The 23,282-nt window shown below is 42.2% G+C and overlaps 1 protein-coding gene across 4 annotated transcripts in view; it reads left to right on the top strand.

The window, feature by feature from the left end:
- Window positions 1-1,844: 1,844 nt before the first annotated feature.
- SOS1 (SOS Ras/Rac guanine nucleotide exchange factor 1) overlaps window positions 1,845-23,282 on the top strand; it is a 53,851-nt gene continuing 32,413 nt past the window's right edge. The window contains exons 1-9 of one of the 4 annotated variants that reach the window (XM_075088437.1): window positions 1,949-2,069; window positions 7,940-8,091; window positions 11,110-11,235; window positions 13,554-13,685; window positions 14,255-14,419; window positions 17,874-18,083; window positions 18,586-18,729; window positions 22,589-22,699; window positions 22,809-22,907. In XM_075088437.1, coding sequence (XP_074944538.1) covers window positions 8,086-8,091; window positions 11,110-11,235; window positions 13,554-13,685; window positions 14,255-14,419; window positions 17,874-18,083; window positions 18,586-18,729; window positions 22,589-22,699; window positions 22,809-22,907 — 993 coding nt within the window. In that variant the 5' untranslated portion in view covers window positions 1,949-2,069; window positions 7,940-8,085. Of the gene's footprint in view, window positions 2,070-2,428; window positions 3,511-4,967; window positions 5,184-7,939; window positions 8,092-11,109; window positions 11,236-13,553; window positions 13,686-14,254; window positions 14,420-17,873; window positions 18,084-18,585; window positions 18,730-22,588; window positions 22,700-22,808; window positions 22,908-23,282 lie in introns of those variants that run through there. The other 3 variants (XM_075088435.1, XM_075088438.1, XM_075088436.1) reach the window with 3 other exon arrangements.

Below are 23,282 nucleotides of genomic sequence, written 5' to 3' on the forward strand. Positions count from 1 at the left end.
TATCAGACGCTGTGATGGTGTCCTTGAATGCACAGGCAGGCTGCTAGACCAAGCAAATATCTCTGAGACATGAATATTTCCACCTTTTATCCTGATTCCAGCATGTTCAAAGCAGAATTCTGACTCCTTCAGACAGCAATATCTGTCTGGACGAAAAATGCCTGAGGGAGAGCTGTGGGGTGAAGACTGCTCTTTTTAAGAGGTACCATCCATTACCTGCTAAAGTACTGCTCATTGTCTCAAAAACATCTGTCCTCGGAGCGCTTCACAAACACTAGTTAAGTGAGCCTCCCAACACGCATACCATTCCTGACGGCTGTCTGCACAACCAGCTCTGGAGATAAAGGGAGACTTGGCAGTCTCTGTCCAAACAACCTGTGTGGGTACTTCGCTCTCCTCCCAACCCTTCCCAGGAAGCTGGCCTTAAACCTTCCTTCCAGTGACCAGTGAAGGTTTTCATACATTTATCTCCCTCCCTATGCAATCTATCAGCAGCTCACCATTTCCTTTTCTGGTGCTTAGTCTCTCTCTGGCCCCCTTGCCTTGCAAAGCAAAGCACAATTATTTGCTTTTCATCTCCAGCATCATCATCTTCCCTCTGCCTTGCTAGGCCCCGCAGACCACCATGGACTTTGTTCTGTTTAAACCACTGGGCTTTATCTGCATTCTGTCTTTGCTTTTTCTGGCCTTTTTCCAAGACCCAAGCTTACTTTCATCCTGGAGGCTGTTCTTGTGATGCCTGAATGGGGTTTTTATTTATCTCTGATCTTGGTCCTCATGCGAGATGATGGCGTCTTTCAAACAGGGAGTGACAGAACTCTCCAGGGAAGAGTAACACCACCTCACTGCCTCCAGCTCTGAACAGACAGTTGGTTGTCACAGGCAGATGCCTTCTCCTTGTGCTCCAGGTCACCCTGGCAAAGGAAGCTGGTGAGAAGCCAGCAGTGAGGAGATCAGCTGTGGTCTACAGGGAGCAAAGCCTTGTAGGCATTACCATCAGCATGCCCGCAGAGGCACTAGCCAGGAGAGGGGTTGGGGCTTGCCAACCCCAGCACAGCTCTATTGGTTAAGGGGCCTTGCCCACCCCGGCACAGCTCCATGGATCCAAAGCCTTCTCTCTTTCCCAGACCTCTCCAAGGCTGTGTGGGCCCACCACATCTCCACTGCCAGACCCTCAGTGGGCACTGCCTATAGCCTGGCCTGCGTGGCTGAGGGGTCCCAATGGCTCCCCAGCGACCTGTCCCCTCCCCAGGCCCTACCCAAAGGCCCCAGCTGGGCCCCTCAACCGGTGCCGGCCGGCAGCTGCCGACGGCAGGCAGAGCCGGGGCTGCACGGCGGGCCTGGCGGGCCGCGGCCGTTCGCACACGTCTGCCGGGGCCAGCTGCGGCGGGGCGGCACGACACGGCGGTACCCGGGGGAAGGGGAGTCTCAGGCCCCCACCGCACTGACGCCGGCTCCTCCCTGCGTCCCGGCCTGATCTCGGTGCGCCGGGGGCCCCGCCCGCCAGCAGGAGTCCCGCAGAGGGCGCGGCCGCCTCATGGAGTCACTTCCGCCGGAGAGGGGAGGAGGGGGAGGAAGGCCCTGACCACGCGTCGCTGGGGCGCAGGCGCGGTCGGCCTGGGGCGCCGGCGCACGGCGCATGCGCTGCGGCCAACCGTGCGGGCGAGGACGGGAGCCTGGAGAGTGGGGAGGCGGCGGCGCTCGCGCTCCGGGCGCCCGACCCCGCCCCTCGCGGCCCGCGCGCCGCGTGACCCCGCTCCCGCCGCCCCCTCCCGTCGCCCGCCGCCGCCCCCCAGGGCGACCACCGAGAGCTGGGGGCGGGGAATGCGGCAGTCGCCGCCTTCCCCCGCCGCTGCGGGCCTGCCGCCGCCGGCGGCGGGGTCCGCCGGGCCTCCTGCTGAGGGGCGCTGAGCCCTCCCGCGGCGGCCTCCTCGCGGCGCCGGGCCCTGCCTTGCCCGGCCCGCCCCGGGCCCGGCGGCACCATGCAGGCGCAGCCGCTGCTCTACGAGTTCTTCAGTGAGGAGAACGCGCCCAAATGGCGGGGGCTGCTGGTGCCCGCCCTCAAGAAGGTGAGGGGGAGCGGGGCCCTCCGCTCCGGCGGGCAGGGCCGCGGGAGCGGAGGCTCAGCCCGGGGCCCGGCACGGCGGCGCGGAGTGGGCCGCGGCCGGCGCGGCGCTTCGACCGAGCTGGGGCAGGGGACCGCCCGCCCGGTGCTCCGGAAGCGGCTTTAGGGCTCGGCAGGGGTCGGTTGCTGCCGCCCTGCCAGGCGGGCGCCTGCTTCGGCGGGGGCTGCGCAGGGGGGCCCGGCCTCCCCGCGCAGGGCCCGGCGGCCGCGGGAGCCGCGCCGGGGCGATGCTTTGACAGACGGAGTCGTGTAGATAAAAACCGGTTAATGGGCACGTAGGTCCTGGCCCCCTTTCGCCGCAAAGGAAGCAAGTAGTGCTGCTGCGGGTTCCTGCTAGGCTCCCTTAGCGCCCAGAAGTGACACGGCTGGGGGGGGGAATCGTTATGAGGAACTGCTGGGAGAATTTTGGTTAATTAGTGTTTGGGTCTAATGACTTTCAGTTAGCTTCTCTTAGTTTAAATGCCTTTTTGTTGAGAAGGCTTCATTAGGACAAGCTAGCAAATCTTGCTCCCTTGGAATGGTGAAGCTTGTGCCTGTGGTGTGGACAAAATATAGAAGGCTTAAGAAACAAGAGGTTTCTAATACTGTTGCATGAACTGACTTCAGATTGCAGAACTTGATGCTTTTCAGTCATACACAGCAATGTTTTATGAGTCTGTTAGTTACAGTGATTAACTGCAACATTTCAGTAGAAGACTTGCTCCTAGGGCTAGCTGAACTATTGCATCCTCCAGTATGGATTGGAAGTCTCAAGTGTTGCAGTTGTACTGGTTCAGTATTTCTTCCCAGTTTCCTCTTGCAATGTATTGCCTCGCTTTTCAGGGCGTGCTCTTTGAGATTTCCAACACTGTGCAGTTTCATCCAGTTCTTGGAAGTCTTGCTTGTCTCGTCTGTAGCATGTACTGTTAATATCTTATCCCTGATCAGTAGTCACTTCTTTGAAACTATACTTTTGCACTAACCATACAACTTGCTGCTTCTTATGGTGCTTGTAAGCACTTGGACAGCCATCCAACTGAAGCCTGCTTGGAAACTGAAGCTACCCAAGGTCTCAACCAGCGAGAGCTCGTTCCTTTGGATGATGGTTTATTCCATGGTGTAGCAGAGGTTTGTCAAATTTGGAATGAGACTCAGTGCTAACTACTGGAGGACATAGAGTGAGGATTCGAGGCAAGTATGGGCTAAAGCTTTGGAATTACTTGCTACATCTGAAGCACAAGATTTCTTCCTAATGGACAAGGCATTCATGGAGTCACCCTGCATTAAAGATGCTTGTTGAAGGAGTTGGATAAATTCCTTGGGGGTAAAAGGAATTCTGGAGTCTGAAGTCAACAGAGAAGGCCAACGATGACAAGCTGCGAAGGATGACAAACTGGCCCTGCAAGGTATAGTTGTCTTGGTTTTGCTGTGCTGTGCTTTATTTCTTACTGTGGGTAGAGGGGTGGCAGGACTGAGGTGGAGTTAGTTCTGAAGGCTTCATACTCAAATTTGCAACTGTCTGGCAGGTGTTAACTCTTTTAACCTTAGTTCTTCATGGGATTGCTGCCTGTTTCTTATCTTGTCTTAGGCTATTGTGCTCTGTGTTCCAGAAACATAGTCTTCTGCTGCTTACTATTGCTGTCTCTGTAAAGGTAGAAATGAAGAATCTGTCCATATTGTCACCTGCTTTACTGAACAGCTGAACACTTGAGTTACAGGAAAACTAAATGGCAGATGAAAACATTAAATTATTATCTTAATGGCTTCTTCATTAATGGAGAAACCAAATTGGTTATTTTATTAACTTATATAGGTACAAGTAGTGTTGGCTAGCGTGTTTAGCCCTGATAAAGGCCCCATAAAGTAATGAACCTGTCATAGGTGGCAGGTAAAACCACAAACATTGCAATGTACTTGCTTTGACAATCATCTGTCATTAGTCACAAGACAGGTGCAGTACTACAGCTTTGCAGCCGGTGGGTTTGAGACACTGAACCCTTGCTCTGCTAGCCAAAGACCTGAGCTGTACCTGGAGGCCAGCATGTGGGACTAGTGAAGTAGAGAATGTGGCAGCATATGCCAGTGAGGTCAAAGGGCAGAACTATCCTGGAGGGAAACTAGTGCCTTGTGGCTTTGCTGAATTGCCACAGTGTGCTATCTCAATAGGAGTTAGATTATCTGAAGCTCATGTACGTACGTCCTGTCGTTAGTAGAGGAGAACCTTTCCTTCGTTTCCTGTTAGCTGACCAGATGCTGACACTTATTCTCAGGTAGTGACAGCAAGCTGTTTTCTGAACTCCAACTTGAAACAGGTAGATGCGCAAACAGGATTGTGATCGTTTCTTGCATAGCTGGGTATGAGACTTAATAGTTTAGGAAGACCTATGTTGAATTAATATCTCCGATGAGGGGAGTGGCATTTAATTTAGCATTGTTAAAGTATATATACCAGGATGGAGTGTTCACAGCTATTGGGGAAAGCTGCCACACGTGGACTGAATCATTAAAATGCCATTGTCCTTTTGTAACTGTGAGTTGGCTTGTAATGTGGAGTTCAAACTACAGCGTCAGAATTGCTGTATTGAAAAATAGGTATTGTTGAATCATTGCAAATAGTTTTCTTGTTCCCAATGAGTTATTTTGATTCTGTGTTTTTTTATATCAAGCAACAAAGCCAAGAATATGTAGTAAGAATAAATCTCTTCCTACATCAACAAATTCTTAGGAGGGCATGCCTTGTATTTCATTAGATGTGAATCTTAACAGTAGAACTGTATTTGCATTGAACAGCTGCATTTGCAAAAAGCAGCTCTTGTACCTTTCAGATCATAATGTAGTTCCTTTTCTTCCTATTCTTCTTCAGATGCTGCCAAGACAGATTCCAGCGCACTCAAATAAGATGAAAAAGATGTGTAGAGATGCTTTTCTGCCTGGTCACTGTTATTTTGAAGCAGCAAAAGAGGAGTGTTGCAGAGGTCCTTGGTTGCTGATGAAAGACAGTAATCTTGATGAGGTACAAGAAAAGGAAGTAAGAATAACAGCTGGTGTCTGAAATTGTAGTTGCAGAGATGGACAGAAGGTGAGATGCTGGGGCTGAAGATGGAGGATTCAAGGCACATGAAACACCAGAGCTCTTGGGTGGCTGGAGGTGGAGATACGTGGCTTTTAATACATCTTGGAAAATGGACTCAGAAGGGACACCTGCAAAGTGATGCATCTTCCAACATTGGTGTTCCTTTGCTAGTGAATTTATACAGGTTGTTCTGGTCATAACCTTTTGGATAGTTTTTCCTTAATATCTCTCCTTGTGGCTTCATCTTGCTTGTATAACTCTTGTGTATGCAGTCAGAATTTGACAGTGTGCCTATGACTTGCTTCTTCCCTGATAAGTTGGTTTTTACAGTAGAGAGCACGTCATCCTTACTGATTGATACCTTAAGCAATTCAGTGATTGAGAAGAACAAAAAAACTTCTTTACTGTACAGATGTTCTGCTGTTTGCGTACCTCAATTTGTTTTGAATCGGGTGAACCGATGAGTTGATTCAAGGGGTGCTGTCAGAAGTTGTTGTGGTCAAAATGATTGGACTGATGTGGCCTGACAGCTGAGGGGGATTTCCTTCCTCAGTTAAGAAAACTGTTCCAGACAGCATGCTTCCAGGTACTCCATGTGTTGTATAGTCAGTCTTCTGTACCTTTCATCAAGCAGAAGAGGTTAGAAAAGCTGCTTCAGTGACTACAAAGTACTTGGGAAGCTGTGGCTGACAAAGATATTTCTACCTCACTTTTAATTACCTAGTTCTTCAGATTGATGAGTCTAGTTGCCACTTGCTACTCAGAATGGCACTTCCTATTTTTGGTAATCCTTCACCGCAGATGTAGAACATCCTTAATTTGGGTTCTCTGTTCTTCTGATGGCTATAGAAGATAAACTTAAGATCCTACAGTTCAAGTTCTTACTGTAAGTTTTTTCATGTACTTACTGCTGCAGTGTAGTACTGCTGCCTTGATACATCAAAAGAAATGGTAGCAAAAATCATGAGTCTTGTGGCCTTAGTGAATTGTTGCTGAAGTGTGGATCCAAGACATTTGTATTTGGTTTAATTTACTGGATTTTTAATAGACCATGATAACAGAACATGGGCAGGGTTGCCAAATAGCCGCAGTATAGAAGAACAGAGTAAAAAACTTTTTAATGGAGTGCTTGCACTATGAGAATACTCATCCATGCAAGCTGTACATAAAATATTTCACTGGAGTGTTTTAGTGATAAGCAGTTGTTTGTCAGTAGTTTTGTAGTCACTGAGCGAAGATTAACAAAAGATCTGTTGAATAAAAATAAGGGTTATAGCATTAGCGAAGACTTTCAAAATTATTGAAGTGAAGAAAATTTTTCTCTCCCCCCAGGAAAACCTGCTCTGTGGCCAAGTCATTTGTACTAATAATCTGTTTAATAAACTGTGTCCGCAAATGTTTAGAAAATTCTAGGTTTAGAAAAGCTTTAGAAAAATGCTTATAATCAGTAAAGTTTCACCCTCTCTGATAGTGCTTTGGAAGACAGCTTGGCCTGTTATCTCATTACAGCATCTTCGATTTTATTATCAAAATGATGTAAAAATGATGGGTTTTTTTCTTTAGACACTTTTTTACAAGCACTTCAGCTGCCACCAAGACGACTGGCGGTGTGGCAGTACCTGTACGCAGCAATGAAGCGCAGTTGCTCTTTAGCAGGCATTGGTTTTTTATTCATATTGTGACTTCTTGCTAGAATCTTAGTAGATGGGTAGTCTTGCCCAGATATGAAAACAAATTAACAAACAGTAGCTGCTTCGTTTTTATTTCAGTTTATGTTGCTTTAGAATTATTTCCTTCTGTTATGCACTTTCCTGAAGCTGCTGGAGCTTCTACTGCTTTTGATGGGACTCAGTTCCATATTGTTCTCTCTGCGGCCTTTCACACATAGCAATTTTAATTTTTTTTTTATTTAATACAGCAGCTGAGAACCACGAGCCTGACTGCATTGATTGTTAATGATGATTTAGACCATTATGCTGGTGTTTTTGTGTAACACGTGAAGTTGCTTTAAGATGTCTTTGGAGAGGTTTTTTCATCGTAAGTTGAAATTTTTCAGCTTTGCAATTGACATAATTAGGCTTCTCATCATGGCCACGTGAGGAACAGGTAACCGAAAACTGTTCCTGAGGAAGTGTGGTTTAGTATCAATCAGATTAACTTCACTGTGCAAGTCGTCCTTTCTTGTATCTTCTCAAACACCTCTTTCTAGTGCGGAATGAGCTGCTGAGTGGCACTCTAGACACAGGTTTGGGTCATCTTGTGACCAGCTTAGGAGTTGTTGTGTTGGACCGGTTGGAGACCAAGCCTTTGTACAAGCTGAAGCTGTTTGAGCTGCAGTCCTTTAACTGAAACTTGTTTCTGAGTTTGGTCTAGGTCCCTACTGCTTCCCTTGAGGCTTGTGGGAGTGTTTATATTCTAATTTATCATGTAGAGTTTGAAAGGAGTGGTTTGAGAAAGCTTTATATAAAATAAGTTGCTAAAGGTTATAAAGTAAGATCAGATATATTTATCTTTGTATTATTCATGAAGCACTTTTTAAAGTTGGTTTCATTGACCTTTCCTGGCAGTTTAGATTTATGGTTGCCTAATTTTTAAGCTGTTACCATTCCTGATAGAAATTCCTTGCTTTTGTTGATTTTAAGGGAAGGGGAGGAAAAAAAGGAGGAATAAAAAAGGCAAGTGGTCATATCATAGGATTTTCCCAAAGTGCTACGAATTGTCTTAAGCAGGCACTGCTTGTCTCTGCTTGTGTTCTTAAACAGAGCATGAAAAGCTCTTCAAGAAATGCTGGCTCTGCTTATCTTCAAATAAAGAGAATCCTGGTGGTTTCCCTTCTGAGAACTAAAAAGAGATTGAGGAGATTGAACATGCAAAAAAGTGATCAGATGAGTTGAATGAAAATGGAGCCATGGAGGTAGGGATTTGTAGCTGATGTAGATTGTCTTTGCCCATTAGAATTTGTTGGGGTATTTCAAAGAATTGAAGCTTTTGTGAAAAGATCTAGACTGTTCTTTTAGTAATTGCCCTTATCATAAGATAGATGATTTGGGGTGTGTGTGTGTGTAGGAGGGAAGGGATGGGTTCTGTGATTATTTAAGGGAGGGGTTAAACGTTTGATTAAGAATCTTATCTAAAGCATCACTACACTTCAGAAGTTGTTAGTCTGTTTTTATCACGTGTATTCCTAACATAGGACTGTGGTGAATCTGGCCGGATTGAAGCCATACTCCTCCTTTTCAAGGGTGATAAGGCAGGGTGGCCCAGTTTCTTTAATCTAAAATCTGAGCTGACTTTATGAGAAAGATGGAAACCCCCGGTAACTTGATCTTCTTTTCTGAAACTGGTCATGTGATGGTGTGCATGAACAGATGTTCTCATTTTTGTCTTTTACTAAATCTTGCATCTTACCCAGTCTTGCGTCATGTCTTAGATAATGGACATCTTGAGACTCGCTTTGAGTACCCTCAAGTAACACTTTCATTTTCATTCTGAGCCTTTAGGTACTACAGTAGTGCAGATACTAAAATTACATGTTTCTATGATAATTCTACACCAAGCTATCCTGTAATTTTCCTTGTTAGTCTAGTAGTTTTCTTGCTTTTGCTTGTATGACTTTGAAGGCTAAATGATATTAAATTTCGTTTAAGTAGCAATGAAGCTTATTTACTACCTACCTAATACAGATAAACTACACAGGCAGGCCAATGGCACCTCATGGTGTTTTCCTCTGCCGAGATGGATATTCTACTCAGTAGAGCTTGATAGTGCCTTTGAGAATAATGAAGTGTAATTGTCCCCCAAACATAAATGCTTAGGAAAAATGTTTGGAACTTTATCTCCCAAACTAGGAGTAGGTTATTGTTGACTCTGTTTCAGCTGACAATGGATAATGTTTCAGTTCATGGCATGATGTGGTATTTTTGTTTGTTTGTTCTTATTCCTATAGACTCTGTGTTACAGACCGAAAGAGTTGTGATGAGGCTATTTAAGTCTACAATATGTTTTCTAAGCAAAGGAGAAAATAGAGCTGTTCTTCATCACTTCGGTTTATCATGCTCTGTATTTTTACTGTTGGATTGACTTGGTAATTTAATGCTTCTCGAAATACAAAGTGCTAGAGTATACTGTAGGGAGAATGTAATCTAAGTTTGTTCCGTTCTGCTTTAAAAAAAAAACAAAACCAAAACCGACCCCCCCCAACCAAAAACCACAAACAAACAAACAAACAAAAACCCCATGAAAGGCAACAGCTTCCAGGCAGCTCAGATCAGCTCTGATCTTTAAGAGAATAATTCTGCAAGTCTGTAATTTCTGGTGTTAAGATGTTCCAAGCTGGTACAGTATTTCAGATGTCAGTGTTTGAATTGTAAATAATGGTTGGGACTGCTGGGCTTGTTACTCGGGTACCTCCACAAATATACTCTGTAGCTGTGCGCAGTGAAGTTCTTGGGAAAAATGAAACTGTTGGCATAATCAAAATAGTTGCGTTAGCTAGTCAAATGGAGAGAAGTTCTCCTGTTCTATTTTTGCCAGAGTGCTTTTAAGTTAAAAAAGCAATAACTTCTGGAGATGTTTAAGTTCTGCTGGATAAGGGTATGCGATCTACAAGAAACTAAACTCATGATCTAGCGTATTTAAATCTCAACAGCAGTTAAATGAGCACCAGGAATATGCCCAGACATGAAGTTTTCAAAGTAATGAGTGCTTTAGCAGGCAAGCGGATTTCTGTTTGAGGCTGTTGTGTGCTTGAACTTCATAACATTTAATTCTTGCTGTAACTGCAAACAGGAATGAAAACTCAGGTGTGAAATTAAATAATTATGGCACCATTATATGAATATAGACACGGATTTAATATTTGGATGAGACAGATTGCTGGGTTTTGGTTTAAGATGGTTAAGCTCTCATGGTAGTGATTGAGAGAACTGGAGGCATTTTGAGTTGTGTGTGGTGGAATGGTAAAATGATGAAATTGGGGCTTGAAAGATGTGTTGCGAAAGTTAGCAGTCAGCTTGCTTTGGCATAATATTTGCCATTGGTGTAGGATTGAGATTAAACTGCCTGTTGTTTTAAGCTCTGAAGCACTGAGCTGTGCGTACCTGAAATGTAAACTGGCTAAAACTGTGCTATTTTGTGAATTACAGAAGTGCAAAGGAAAGCTATACTGGAGGCTTTTTTAGAAGATAAATGACTGTCTGGAAAACATAATGGGAGGCTCAAGGAGGATTGTGCCTCCATGGATTTTACACCAGTGAGAATTTACAGACACTTATGACATACAAGTATGGGGACCAAACTTTCAAAACCTCTGAACTGCCACTTAATGCCAGGATAACACCGGCCTTTTTTTTAAAGTGTTTTTTACTATAGAGGCTGACATCTTTTTAAAAGATCAGTATAGAAACAAACTTCTAAGCCAGTCTTATTTTAGTGAGAGCTAATTGAGACTGGATTAAATAATTGAAGGCTAAATACTGCTGAAATCATTGCTGTTTCTGTAGTGTGCTCTCTGTGAGAAAAGTTCTGTATTTCATTAGTATAGATTGAGTGCAGAACAATAAGTTGTAAAAGGGAGAAAGCCCCATGTCTATATTGTACAAACAGTGATTTAAGAGCTAAGGGAGAAAGATAAATAGATGCAGGGACTTTAAACTGTTTTCCTAATTGCATTGCTAAGCACCGTTATGCATTAGCTGTTTTCTTGACATTAAACATCACAGCGATTTGAGTACATTTAACATTTGAGATCTGTATTTCTATCAGGTGTGGGTAAGTTGTGTCATGGTTGTCTGGTGTGCCTAAACAGAGTTATGTTTTGTGCTGGATTTTTCTGAGCTGTTTGGCTCGTTCTTCTGTCATCTCTTTTTGCAAGTAAAGCATGTGTTTTGGGGAATAGCAAAACTAAAAGCTTGAATTCTTCTATCTCCTATAGGTTCAGGTGCAAGTCCATCCTAAACTTTCCTCTACTGAAGATGCATTACAGTATGTGGAGGAGTTAATTCTCCAGTTGTTAAATATGTTGTGTCAAGCCCAACCAAGAAGTTTTCTGGATGTAGAGGTATAGAGAATAATTACTACAAATCTGTAATACTTTGAACTGTTACATGAAAAGTTAATGTATTAACTGTCTCACACTGAAAGGAAAACAGTAACTATGTATCTTTATGTAGCAGAACCTTCCTTATAAAGCCTGCTGAATTACCTAATAGCTGATTTTCCTATCAATCGAATTTGTTCAATGTGCAGTATAACTATCTCTGAACTGTGTTACTGCATAATAGATGGTGAGTGTAACTTGTGTATATAAAGCTGTTTCCTTTCAAAATACCTTTTTTCCCCACTGATATTGCATGCAAATTATAGCTGCTTTGTTTGAGGCTCTGTGCTGCTTTCTCAGCATGGTGATTTAGGCTGTTACACCCACTACTGCCCCAGAAATTTGAACTTTCTCAGAATGAGTTGAGGAACACTTCGTTTCTCTATATAGAAACCTCTTCTCTTACAGTTGCCTTTTCGAAAATCTACAAACTGTTGCTCTGAAAAGCGGCTTAATGTTTGAGAAGAGGGCTTGATTTGAGAAGAGTTTCTCCATGTGACAAATGAGAAACAAATTAGTTAAGCTAAATGAGTTAAGCTTCTAAGCCCATGAATATGTTGGTAGCCCTTTGTGCTTAACCATGATTTGAAGACTTCAGTGCCAAGCTACAGAGTCTGTGCAGTGTGCCTGTTGGTTTCCGGTACTTGGGGGCTGTGCCTGTGCTGGGTTAGGTAACAAAAGAAGATGCAACTTCCTCATGTTCTGAAGAAAGTGGACTAATGGAGGAGGAGGGAAAAAAAACCCAAACAAGTAACTGAAAAAAACCACCAACCCAAAACAAAACCCACAAAAACCCCAAAACAAACCAACCAACAAAAAATTAAAACCCCTTTAAAAAAAAAGTAGCTGTCTGAGTTCAAGATTAATGGATTTCATCCTTCTTCTCTTTTTAACACTGACATCTCTAATGGTGTTCCAGTGTTCCCTTTAATGGCTGGCCTGTTTTGCAACATCATTCTGGTCTGGCAGCTCAGAGACAAGAGGTTTGTGGAAGATTTTATACTGTGTTTTAAACAACGCTAACAAAAAACTTGACGCACAGTGTTGTATTATGAGTCTTATGGCTGTGAAGTCAGGATGAGAAATGCAAGAATTAGTGATGATCAAGCAACCTCAGTTTACCCCCCCGCTTTGTGTCGATGCATAATGATGCTGTCTTTAATTATATGGTCATACACATTTATTTTTCCCCCAGGGCACCTTCACTGTTCAATGAGTAGGCTGGACTATGTTAGGGGAGCAAACTGGTATTAGAGAGTGAATGAGAGTTGTGGGGTTTTTTTGGTAGGCCATCTGCTTTCCTTTTGCAGAAGTGTTACGTTAAGGGGAGAAAAAGAAAAGCCTGTACTTTGAAAAGTTGGGTGCCACCTTTATAGAACTATATTCTGTCCCAGTTTTTGGTCAAAAAGTGTTTGTGTACTTTGTCCTGTGCCAGCTCTCTGTAAGTGGTCATTAACTTCGTCTTCCTCATTTCATGGTTGGTCAAATAGCGGTCATATTTACGTAAGTGAGCACTTGCAACTGAAACAGTCAGTGGGAACTGGTCTGAAAAAATAAAATGTGAAGTTATCTGAGAAATTACATTTCTGGCATCTCTGAACAGCAGGGCTATTGAAAACAGTGAAGCTTTTGAACCTCCAGAGATCCGTGTGAGTTCCAGGAGGAGGGTTGTTCAATGCATGGGAGGGTGTAGGTTTCCTCAGGCACCCTTACTGTTGGAAGGAATAAATAACCTGGGCCATATATGGTCCAACTGTAGACTATGAAACAGTTTTAAAATGTGTGGGTGCTGTTGGACATTCTCTTTTTCTATTATGTTCATTGCCATCCTCAGAGCAGTTTGCATGTATACAATCTGGACTGTGTGCTGATCAGTAAAGGTGAAACAGAAAACTTGTATCATCTTATTCAGTGACTATTCTGTACAGGGAATAAAGTGCTAGGATAAAATGTAGTCATGTATTTAAATGTTGAATTACCAGGCATGTGCACAATGGGGGCAAATTGTGCCTGCAATGGCAACTTAATTCTGGCATTTCTCAAATTTTGAGTACTATATTATTCTATGATAATGATATTCTGATACAACCTTATGAATGTTATGAGCAGCGTATACCAAAATGATTAAATCTATGCGTGTTGTGCAAGCTTTTGTAGTTGAAATACTAACGTAAGCAAATGTTGCTTTGTTGAGTAATAGAAAGTGATTTGATAATGTAGTAATATTGCTAAGCTCATTCAGATTGTGCATTTACCCTATAGTGCTGGTTTTTTTTAAGGATCGTGTTCAAAAAAGTTTTCCCCATCCTATTGATAAGTGGGCAATAGCTGATGCCCAGTCTGCTATTGAGAAGAGGAAACGAAGAAATCCGTTATCTCTCCCAGTAGAAAAAATCCATCCCTTATTAAAGGTAAGCAGTGATGTAATCTTGCTTGTAGAATGCAATTAGAAGTTGTCATCTGTTTCATGTAATGTCTGTATGCTACCTGAAATGCAAACAAAAAGGAATAAGAATATCTGTGTATGTGTGTTGCATAGTTTTAAGTGTTCCTGTTTAGTTAATTGCACACATTCATTTTTCACATAAAAATTAGTTCATTCTCTATTGGACAAACAAAGCCAAGAACTCATTTGCTATGAATTTGATTGTTCGTTTCATTTTTGCATTACTAAGAAAACACTCAAGAAACTTCTGGAAATAGCCCTAAATGTTTAAGTGAGGTTTTTGGGACAGTCATTGAGCCGTTGTTACTTCCACAGCTAATAGAGCAGCATCTACAGTGATACTGTTTCTTCTCTAGGCCTACAAACTACTGTGTTTCTATCACTAAAATAGATTGTGGATATGGGGTGAATGTTTATTGAGTAGGGTCTTAAACTTACTGGTTTTAGTTGTAACCTGTGTCATGTATTTCATCAACAGAGTAACAGTGGAAAGGTTGTTTTGTTTTGTGGTTTGTTTTTTTTTCCTCCTTTCAGGAAGTTCTAGGCTACAAAATTGACCACCAAGTGTCTGTTTACATAGTGGCAGTATTAGAATACATTTCTGCAGACATCTTAAAATTGGTTGGGAATTATGTACGGAATATAAGACATTATGAGATTACAAAACAAGATATTAAAGTGGCAATGTGTGCTGATAAGGTAAGCCTAACTCTTGTTTCTCATGTTAACAGAAGTTTTAGTTAAGTTTTGAGAGGACAATGTCTACTCCTTATTGAGTACCTGGAGTGTTGTACCTTTGAAAGAAGAAATTACTGCCATAAAATATGGTTACAGTAATAGAGCAAAGCTACCAAACAACTAACTGAGCTTACAGAGCTGTTGCTTGTGCTTATTAACAGTTAAGTCTCTCTTCCTTTTGATATTGCTTGCCTAATCTCAGCAATGTGTGAAGCAGCACTAACTTAAAACTAAAACGTTACTAAATTATTATAGTGGAGCCTTATTTTGTAGCTTGTAAAAAGAAGGCTGAAACTAAGCTTGGGTGTTCTCCCAGAATAAATAAGACTCTACTGCATGTAAAAAGTAGTGTTTCAATGGTCCAGAATTTTAAAACAAAAAACCCACCTGCATTAGCATCTCAGCCTAATCCTCCTTAGTGGTCTGTATTTTTATCTGCAGTTAGTCTTTGTTTCAGCTTCAGAAGATTCATTAGGTTCAGAGAGGAATCGCCTTTCTTTCCAGCAGTGATAGAGCTTCTGTGGCCATCTCATTAGCATCTCAAGTTTTCCATTGTTTTAAAAAAAAAAAAAGCTTGAAGTTAATCCTTTAAGGAATGGGACTTAAGAATCTCTAATCTTGCTGAAATCTAGGGATTTTCAGCTCTTTCAGTATTTTGTCTTGGCCTATGTTAATATCTCTGGTTGGGATTGTCTCTGTGTTTCAATGAATGCCTTTGTCTCATTCCTGCTTACTTTTTTTTTTCATCCTAGTTTTCTCACCTTTGTTTACTCTCTCATAAGATAGCTTGTGAGGTCTTGAAAAGTCAAGTACTTCTCAGTCAGGACAGTAGTCTCAGTCACTCTTGCTTTTGGCCATATATGCCTGTCATTAGGGCAGGGTTTGAAGGTATATGTTTGAATATTTATCATAGAACGATAACAATTCTGGTGCTGCGTGCTTTCTGTCCTAGGAGGGGTGGTGAGCAGAAGAGACATGATATTGATTTAGGAACTTCCATTACATTACATTGGAGGAACTCATTGATGTGTACACAAAAGAAGCTTTTGAAAGGCTCTAAAGCAGGCCTGTTGGCTTGTTGCAGCAGAACAAGCCATTGAAAGGTGCTCCCAAGGTGTTTTCTTCCCAGTTGCATCAAAAAACTTCATAATGTTTTATGTTCATACCCATAACGTGTGTTCTGCTTGTTTTTATTTTTTGAAGCAAAACAACCAGAACAGTTTCTTGGCCCTGTGTGCCATTTTTTTTCTCAAGCACTTTCACACTTGCTTTTGTGCCATCCATCCATCCATCTGGAAAATTGTGCCTTGTCTGCAAAAAACACACACCATTAAAATGCAAGCTGTTTTTCTTCTACTATCTGCTTGTGCTTCTGATTGCTCCAAATTCAACATCTGTAGTATAGTTACTTTAATTTGTTTCTGTAGATTTCGTAGTTGTGAGATATGCACCTTGTGAATACAGCCTGGAATCTTCTAGCTCAAGTATGTGCTAGAACTGCATTTGTGAAGTAAAGTTACAAATGTTTGGGCCTCCTTGAATACCTGCATTATTCCATGTAATTTCCTACAGTAGTGACCCTATAATGTCCCATTCCCCAGAACTAGTAAGGATTCTCCTTATAACCTGAGTTCCATGTACCGTCAACTGGCTTTGAAAGATGAATCACCTTCTGTTCTTAGAGCTTCAGAAGTCAGTCTTAATGCAAAATGTCCATTGTTCTGCTTTCAGAGAGGCTTAAGACCAGGGTGTGTAGCAGGGACCTTTGACTCACTAGGAGAAAGAACCTGCTGTGTGCTCATTTCCCTGCTCACTAGACCTGTATGTTTATGGGGAGTGTTAGGACAAGACCTGGGTGAAGAATGAGTGCTCTAGGTAGGTGTGTTTCTTCCAGTATTCAAGTCTGATGAACCTACCAGACTGTCTCTTGAACTTAGAGATCCCCAGATATTCTCTTGCAGAATAGTTGATATGTCTAATATTAGTAGTCAACAGCTTGGTTAACTGACATGTCTTCTGGAGAAGTAACATGCTTTTAAGAAAGAAAACTTACTGTAAATACCAGGGTAAATGTCATGTTTGTTGTGGCTTGTTCAGAAGTTTAATTCTTGATCTCCAGTTTTATAATTATTTTGAAAAGTACTTTTTCATCCTGTTTTCTGCCACTTGAGAAACTCTAGCTCATGTTTAATGTGTTAGCCTTCTCTCTTGTGGTTCTTGGAGGAGTATTTACAACTTTGATCCTGCAGTCTTTTCAGTGATTGACAGTCATATGAGTCTCTGCAGTAACAGGCCTAGGTTGCCATGGCTTCACCTCCATCTGTTTGGAAGAGAGGCTGGCAAGCAGCACTTAAGTTCTCATTTATTTTGAAGTTCACATGTATTGTTTGATACACTTCGTGGCTTCCTGGAAGGGGTGTAGCTCTGGGCAGATTATTTGTTTATAAATACTGTCCCATCTGTCTATCCCAGGACAAAGTCCTCCTGTATGTTGAACTATGTCTTACGCTGGCTTGTTGTAAAGATTTGGTACATTGCTGTAGATTGTTTATGGACCCTATTTACAGTTTTCTTCTGCTAAAGATACTTCAAATTAGGATGCCTTTTACTAATTTGCAGTCAACTTATTTAGTTTACCTTTAAGATGTTCTTTGAGTATCATGGAAACAACCCAAAGTGATTTCTGTTTGCCACTTGCTAAGTCATTGTAATGATTCCTGGCTCAGGTATCATGTTTGGAAGAAGAGTTCAGTGATCCACTCTTCTTGAGAAGTTCAAATTATTACTTACTTGTGTTTGGTAAGCCTTGCCCGGGTGTGAATTGAGACCTCCAGTAGTCAAAAGTTTTTAGAGGTCCTGTTCTCTGTGTAGTTCTGCAATGTGAATGCCACCTTTTCTGAAGCTAGTACCCTTCATCGAGGGTCTGTTTTAACAAGAGAACTCAGAAGTTATTAAGGACAGAAACCAGGCTGTGTACATTGTATGGGCATGTCAGTATTCATCACAGATTACATGATCATGTGTGACTTCCTGTTAAAGCTAAAAATTTTTGGCTGAAAAGCCAAAATGCACACAAATTTTTACTTCAAATAATACAGTATCTTCAGAAATTTAGATTTATGCATGGCTAATTCAGGGTAATAGAATACAGCTGAATGCTAAATGTGTCTGTATACCTCATAGGCTGCTTAAAATTGTAATTGATTTTAGGACTGCATTCTTGGAGAGATGCCTGTATTGGTATAAACAACGGGGAATTCTTCAGAGATTGCCACTGGGAATAATAACTTGTAAATCCATAGCAAAGAAAACTGCTTTTGTAATGCTCAACCAGTTGCAGAATGATAATACATAAATCTTACTGCTGATAAGTCTGACTTCTCAATTTGTGGATTTCCCCCTTTTTGCTGCCTAGGTATTAATGGATATGTTCCATCAAGATGTAGAAGACTTAAGTGCGCTAACTTTATCTGATGAGGAACCCTCCACCTCAGGGGAGCAAACCTATTATGACCTAGTGAAGTCATTTATGGCAGAAGTTCGACAATATATAAGGGAACTAAATCTCATCATCAGAGTTTTTAGAGAGCCATATGCCTCCAACTCCAAACTATTTTCATCTCATGTAAGTATCGTACAGACCACAAACAACCCCCCCCATTATAATATCTATAAATCTAGATGAACACTTTTAGAAATTAACCATTGTCCAGTTTAACATATCAATAGAAGAGGAATCACTTGTCTTGAGTTCTGAAATGGAAATAGTAAAGGGGCAAGGAGCACTTGTGGGGAAACACTGGTTTTGTAGAACTATGGAAGAAACCACCCAATTTACTGCATTCACTTGCAGGCCTGTGACTTAAGATTTGTCACTGTTCTTTTCCATGATGAATCATTGTAAATTTTAATATATTTATACATATATAGTAATTATTTTTACAGTAAATTCTATGGTTGTTTAAGTTATACAGAAAGTATATAATAAAATATATTAAAATCTCGTTCCATTTAAGGAAGTGCTTGACTTTCATATCATAAGAGTAGCTTTGCACATAACCTCTCCCTCTTAAAAATTGTGTCCAATTCACTGGTGATGTGTTTTCTGGTTCTATTGCTTTTCACAGGATGTAGAAAATATATTTAGTCGTATATCAGACATTCATGAACTTAGTGTGAAGTTATTGGGTCATATAGAAGACACTGTTGAAATGACAGATGAAGGTAGCCCTCATCCACTAGTAGGCAGCTGTTTTGAAGACATGGCGGAGGTAAGAAAACACTTGGGATTTTTTTTGCTATTCATAGTATTTTAATGACTTGCACTTAGATGCTAAGTGCATCTCTGTTCTAGCTGCCTTTGTTTAGGTTGAGATCTCTTCTTCCAACCCCACCATGATGAATAGACTACCCGTTTTTGAGAGTGCTTTTACCTTTTTAGTCTCTAAACATGAATTTTTATACAGCTGTTTAAACTTTAGAGACCACGGGGTGGGGGGGGGAATGGGAACCCATCTGTGACTAGACTTCAACAGAAATGGAGGTGTCCTGTAAATTGGCTGTAGATCAGGATTGCTGTGGAAAGACAAAGTGGAACACAGGCTTCTCTGCCAACAGGCTTGCTAAACTGGTGAGGAAGGCTTTTGAACTAGGCTTGTTAATGGATGGGGATCAAAACTTGCAGATTTGAAGAGTTGACAGAAGGCGACATGCATAATGGAAAGCATGACAGCAAAGGCTCTTCTACCTCCCTACTGAGAATGTTGGACAACTAAAGGCTCATCTGAAGTGTCTTGTTTCACCAGGGTTTTCATGTACAGATAAGATGATCTGAGAGTCTGTGCACAGTTACAGAGCTGTCAATGTGACTGGAATTAGCGACACGGCAGGAAGGGTTGCATGATGGAGGGCTGTATGAATAATGAATACAGGAACTCAGGACGGACAGGTGGGGAAGATGAGGCCAGGATGCTTAACAAAAGGTCAGCTCAAATACATGGAGCTCTGTTATGGAATGAATGATGAGCTGGTTGAATGCTTAAGGATCAGGATCACAGGAGGAGGCCACCAAAGAGCATGTTGCAGTCAAGCTTCTCCTGCAAAGACTGCCCAATTGACAAGTGATCAAAACATTCTCTAAACAAGTAGGAGTCGTCTCCTTATCACAGGCCCTGGTTCTCTTGGGAGAATAACCTTCCTGACATCTGCCGGGTGGATAGTTACTGTGGTTCAAATAATCCACAAGATTTTTGGAGGGCACTAGGGACAGTTTTTTGTGGCACATGCTGATGGGCCAACTAAGGAAGGTGCTGCACTTGACCTCTTTGTCATGAACAAGGAAGAACTGGCAGGAGCATCATAGCTAATGGCAGGCTTAGCCACAGGTGGTAGAGATGGTGGAGTTTAAGGTCCTGACAAAAGTGCAGGAGATAAGCAGACTGAAGACCCTGGGCTTTGGAAAAATAGACTTTGCTTTTCAGGGAACTGGGAGGCAGGATCACATTGGTAGCTGCGTGGAGGGTAGAAAGGGCTCAAGAGAGCCGGTTTATTTTCAGGGGCAGTGTGTTCAAAGCACAAGGAATAGGCATTCCCAGTCCCTAAGGAAAAGGTTAAGTGTAGCAGGAGGCAAGGACAAGCGCAGCTTGGAGTTTCCTGTTTAACCAAACTCAGCCCCTCACTACAACAAAGACATTGAGGTGCTGGAGCTTGTCGAAAGAGCAATGAATCTGGTGAAGGGTCTAGAGAATAAGTCCTGTGAGGAGCAGCTGAGGGAACTGGGGTGGTTTAGTCTGGAGAAAAGGAGGCTGAGGGGGAGACCTTATTCCTCTCTACTAGTACCTGAAAGGAGGTTGTAACGAGGTTGGTGTTGGTCTCTTTTTCCCAAGTAACAAGTGTTAGGATGAGAAGAGATGGCCTCAAGTCGTGCCATGGGAGGTTTAAATTGGATATTAGGAAATTTTTTTTCACCAAAAAGGTTATTAAGCACTGGAACAGGCTGCCCAGGGAAGTGGTTGAGTCACCATCCCTGGAGGTATTTAAGAGATGTAGACATGGTGCTTGGGGACGTGGTTCAGTGGTGGACTTGGTAGTGTTATGTTTATGGTTGAACTTGATGGTCTTAAGGGTCTTTTCCAACCTGAATGATTCTATGATTCAAAAAGAAACACAGGCTTCCCAGGAGGAGTGTAGCAGCATTGTCTAAGCAGGTGGAAATGGTATTAAGAGGGCTGCAGCTCAGCTGGAGTTAAACTTGGTGAGGAATGTTAAGTAAAGCGAGAAGGGCTTGTATAGGTAAAATGGCATGAAAAAGAAGATGGTAGAAAACATGGTATCTTTCTCATGAGGTGAGAGACCCTGTGCTGGAGAACATGGAATGGACTGAAGTACTGAGGTCTCCTTTGCTTGGTCTTTACTGGCAAGATGTGCTTCTAGGTTTCCCAGTTAGGCCTGCTGCCAAAGATTGAGGGAGTGAGGTAAAAATCAGAGATCAGGCTAGGGGCTATTGATCTAAGGTGGGTATATGCAAGTCTACTGGGTAGGACAGGATACTAAGGCAGCTGGCTAATGTCATTGCAAGGCCACTGTCTAGAATTCTTGAAATTTAGTGGAGTTGTGAGGGATTCCAGTGACTGGAGATAGTGTTATGCCCGATCTCAAAAAGGCTGATGAGGAGGTTCCTGGAAACTAGAAGCTGGTCAGCCTCTCCTCAGTCCCTGAGAAGATTAGCAAATCTTTCTGGAATTCACATCCTAGACTAGATGATGATTGGCAACAGCAGGCAGAGATTTCCAAAGGACAAACCGTACCTGACCAACTTGAATACTTTCTGAGAGGAGATGGCTGGCTCTGCAGATGACGGGAAGAGCAGTTAGTATCCCTTATCTGGACTTAAGTGAGGCCTTCAGCACAGCCTCTCATAGTATTGTTATAGTTAGCTTGGTGAGATATAGACTAGTCAGTTGAATTATAGAATGGGTGGAAAATTGGCTAGAATTGAAGGACTGTCATCAGCAATACAAAGTCCATCTGCTGGTCAATGATTACTGGCATTCCTCAGTGTTTGATACTGGGTCTAATACTGTTTAATGTCTGCATTAGTGTTGTGGGAGGAGGTCTGCTTCGTCAGGTTGGTAGGTGATGCCAAATTGTGGGGGAACACATAGGAGGACAGGGCTACTTCCTGGGGGACCTGACAGGCTGGAGAAATGGACCTACAGGAACCTCATGGAGCAGAGTAAAGGCAAACATGAAGTTCTGCACCTGGGACCAAACAATGCCATGCAGTGATCCAGCTGCGTGGCTGAGGAGCAATACGGCTTGACAGGGCTTGGAGATTCTGAGGAATTGGCAGTGAAGGCTAACTGCCTACTGAGTTATATTAGGAAAATTGTAGCCGGCAGGTTGAGGGTTCATTTCTGTGTAGCACTTGAGACCACATCTGGCATACCGTGTCCAGTTTTTGTCTTCCTAGTACAAGACATGCTTATACATGAGGGTTGCTGTCATGATTAAGGAGTTGAGGCCCATGATGTACAAAGAGGGTTAAGACTGCCAGGTTAATTTACTTTTATAAAGAGAAGTCTGAGGAAAGAGATCTTATGGCTGCCTTCAGTTACCTGAAGGAATAGTGTAGAAAAGACTGAAACAGGCTTTTACTGGGGGCTTACAGTAGAGAACTGCGAGGTGACATGAGAGGGAAGAGAGCATGTGAATGGTCAAAAGAGTAATCCTGATTAGATATTGCGTGGGGGGGGATGGGAAATCTGCTACAAGAACAATTGAATATTGGAATAGGCTCCCCAGAGAGGGTTTGATGCCTCCCTTCTTGTAAGTACTCAGAACTCAACTGAGCAACCTCAGCTAGATTTGACACTGGATCTGGCTTTGGCCCTGAGGTAGACCCTGCCCAATCCCAGTTCCAGGGAATTGGACTGGTTGACCTTCAGAGATCTCTTCCAGGCTGAATTACTCCATTAGCCTGTGCATGTAAAAGCATTAATTTTTTTTTCTATAGGTTTTGCAAAAAGTATGCAGAAAAGTCTCTCCTATGTAGTATATGTATTTTCTTTAAGAAATATGAAGTTTAGCTATTAAATCAGTTTCATAAAGTTATTCTGTATTTCTTCTTAGGAACTAGCATTTGATCCCTATGAATCATATGCGCAAGATATTTTGCGACCTGGTTTTCATGATCATTTTCTAAGTCAGTTATCAAAGCCAGGAGCAGCATTTTATTTACAGGTAACTTTCTTTTAAGTAAGCCATATCATTGATATTACTATTTTAATTACATTATAGTGTTGCTTCAATACACTTATTGTTTTAAGACTGAAACTTATTTTGTTTCTAGTCAATAGGTGAAGGCTTTAAAGAAGCTGTTCAGTATGTTCTACCCCGACTGCTCCTTGCCCCTGTTTACCACTGTCTTCATTATTTTGAACTGCTAAAAGTAAGAACGTTGTGTCAATATGATGTGTTTTCTTTCATAATTGTCAGTGTTGGATATCAGAGCTTTGTGTGCTCAGGTGTAAAACCTTTTACTAGAATGTGAATAATTAAAATGCTATGATAAAAGAAAAGCAGGTTATAGGCTCTGGTGTGTGCTATAACTAACTGAATTTCATGAAAGTTTTACAGCAGCTAATGATTTATGTTAAATAATCAAGTTACTATTCATTTAGAAAGCAACAGAGATCTAGGTACTCATTCTGTGAATGATTATTTCAACAGTGGTAAGAGATAAAGGCTTTCTCAAGCTGTTTCTAAATTCAAAATCACAGTAAGATTTCCCTTCAGACTTCATTTTCTTCTCATAAAAGCTTCA

Source organism: Phalacrocorax aristotelis, chromosome 3 (assembly GCF_949628215.1).
Source record: "Phalacrocorax aristotelis chromosome 3, bGulAri2.1, whole genome shotgun sequence".
In the NCBI taxonomy this organism is placed as follows: domain Eukaryota; kingdom Metazoa; phylum Chordata; class Aves; order Suliformes; family Phalacrocoracidae; genus Phalacrocorax; species Phalacrocorax aristotelis.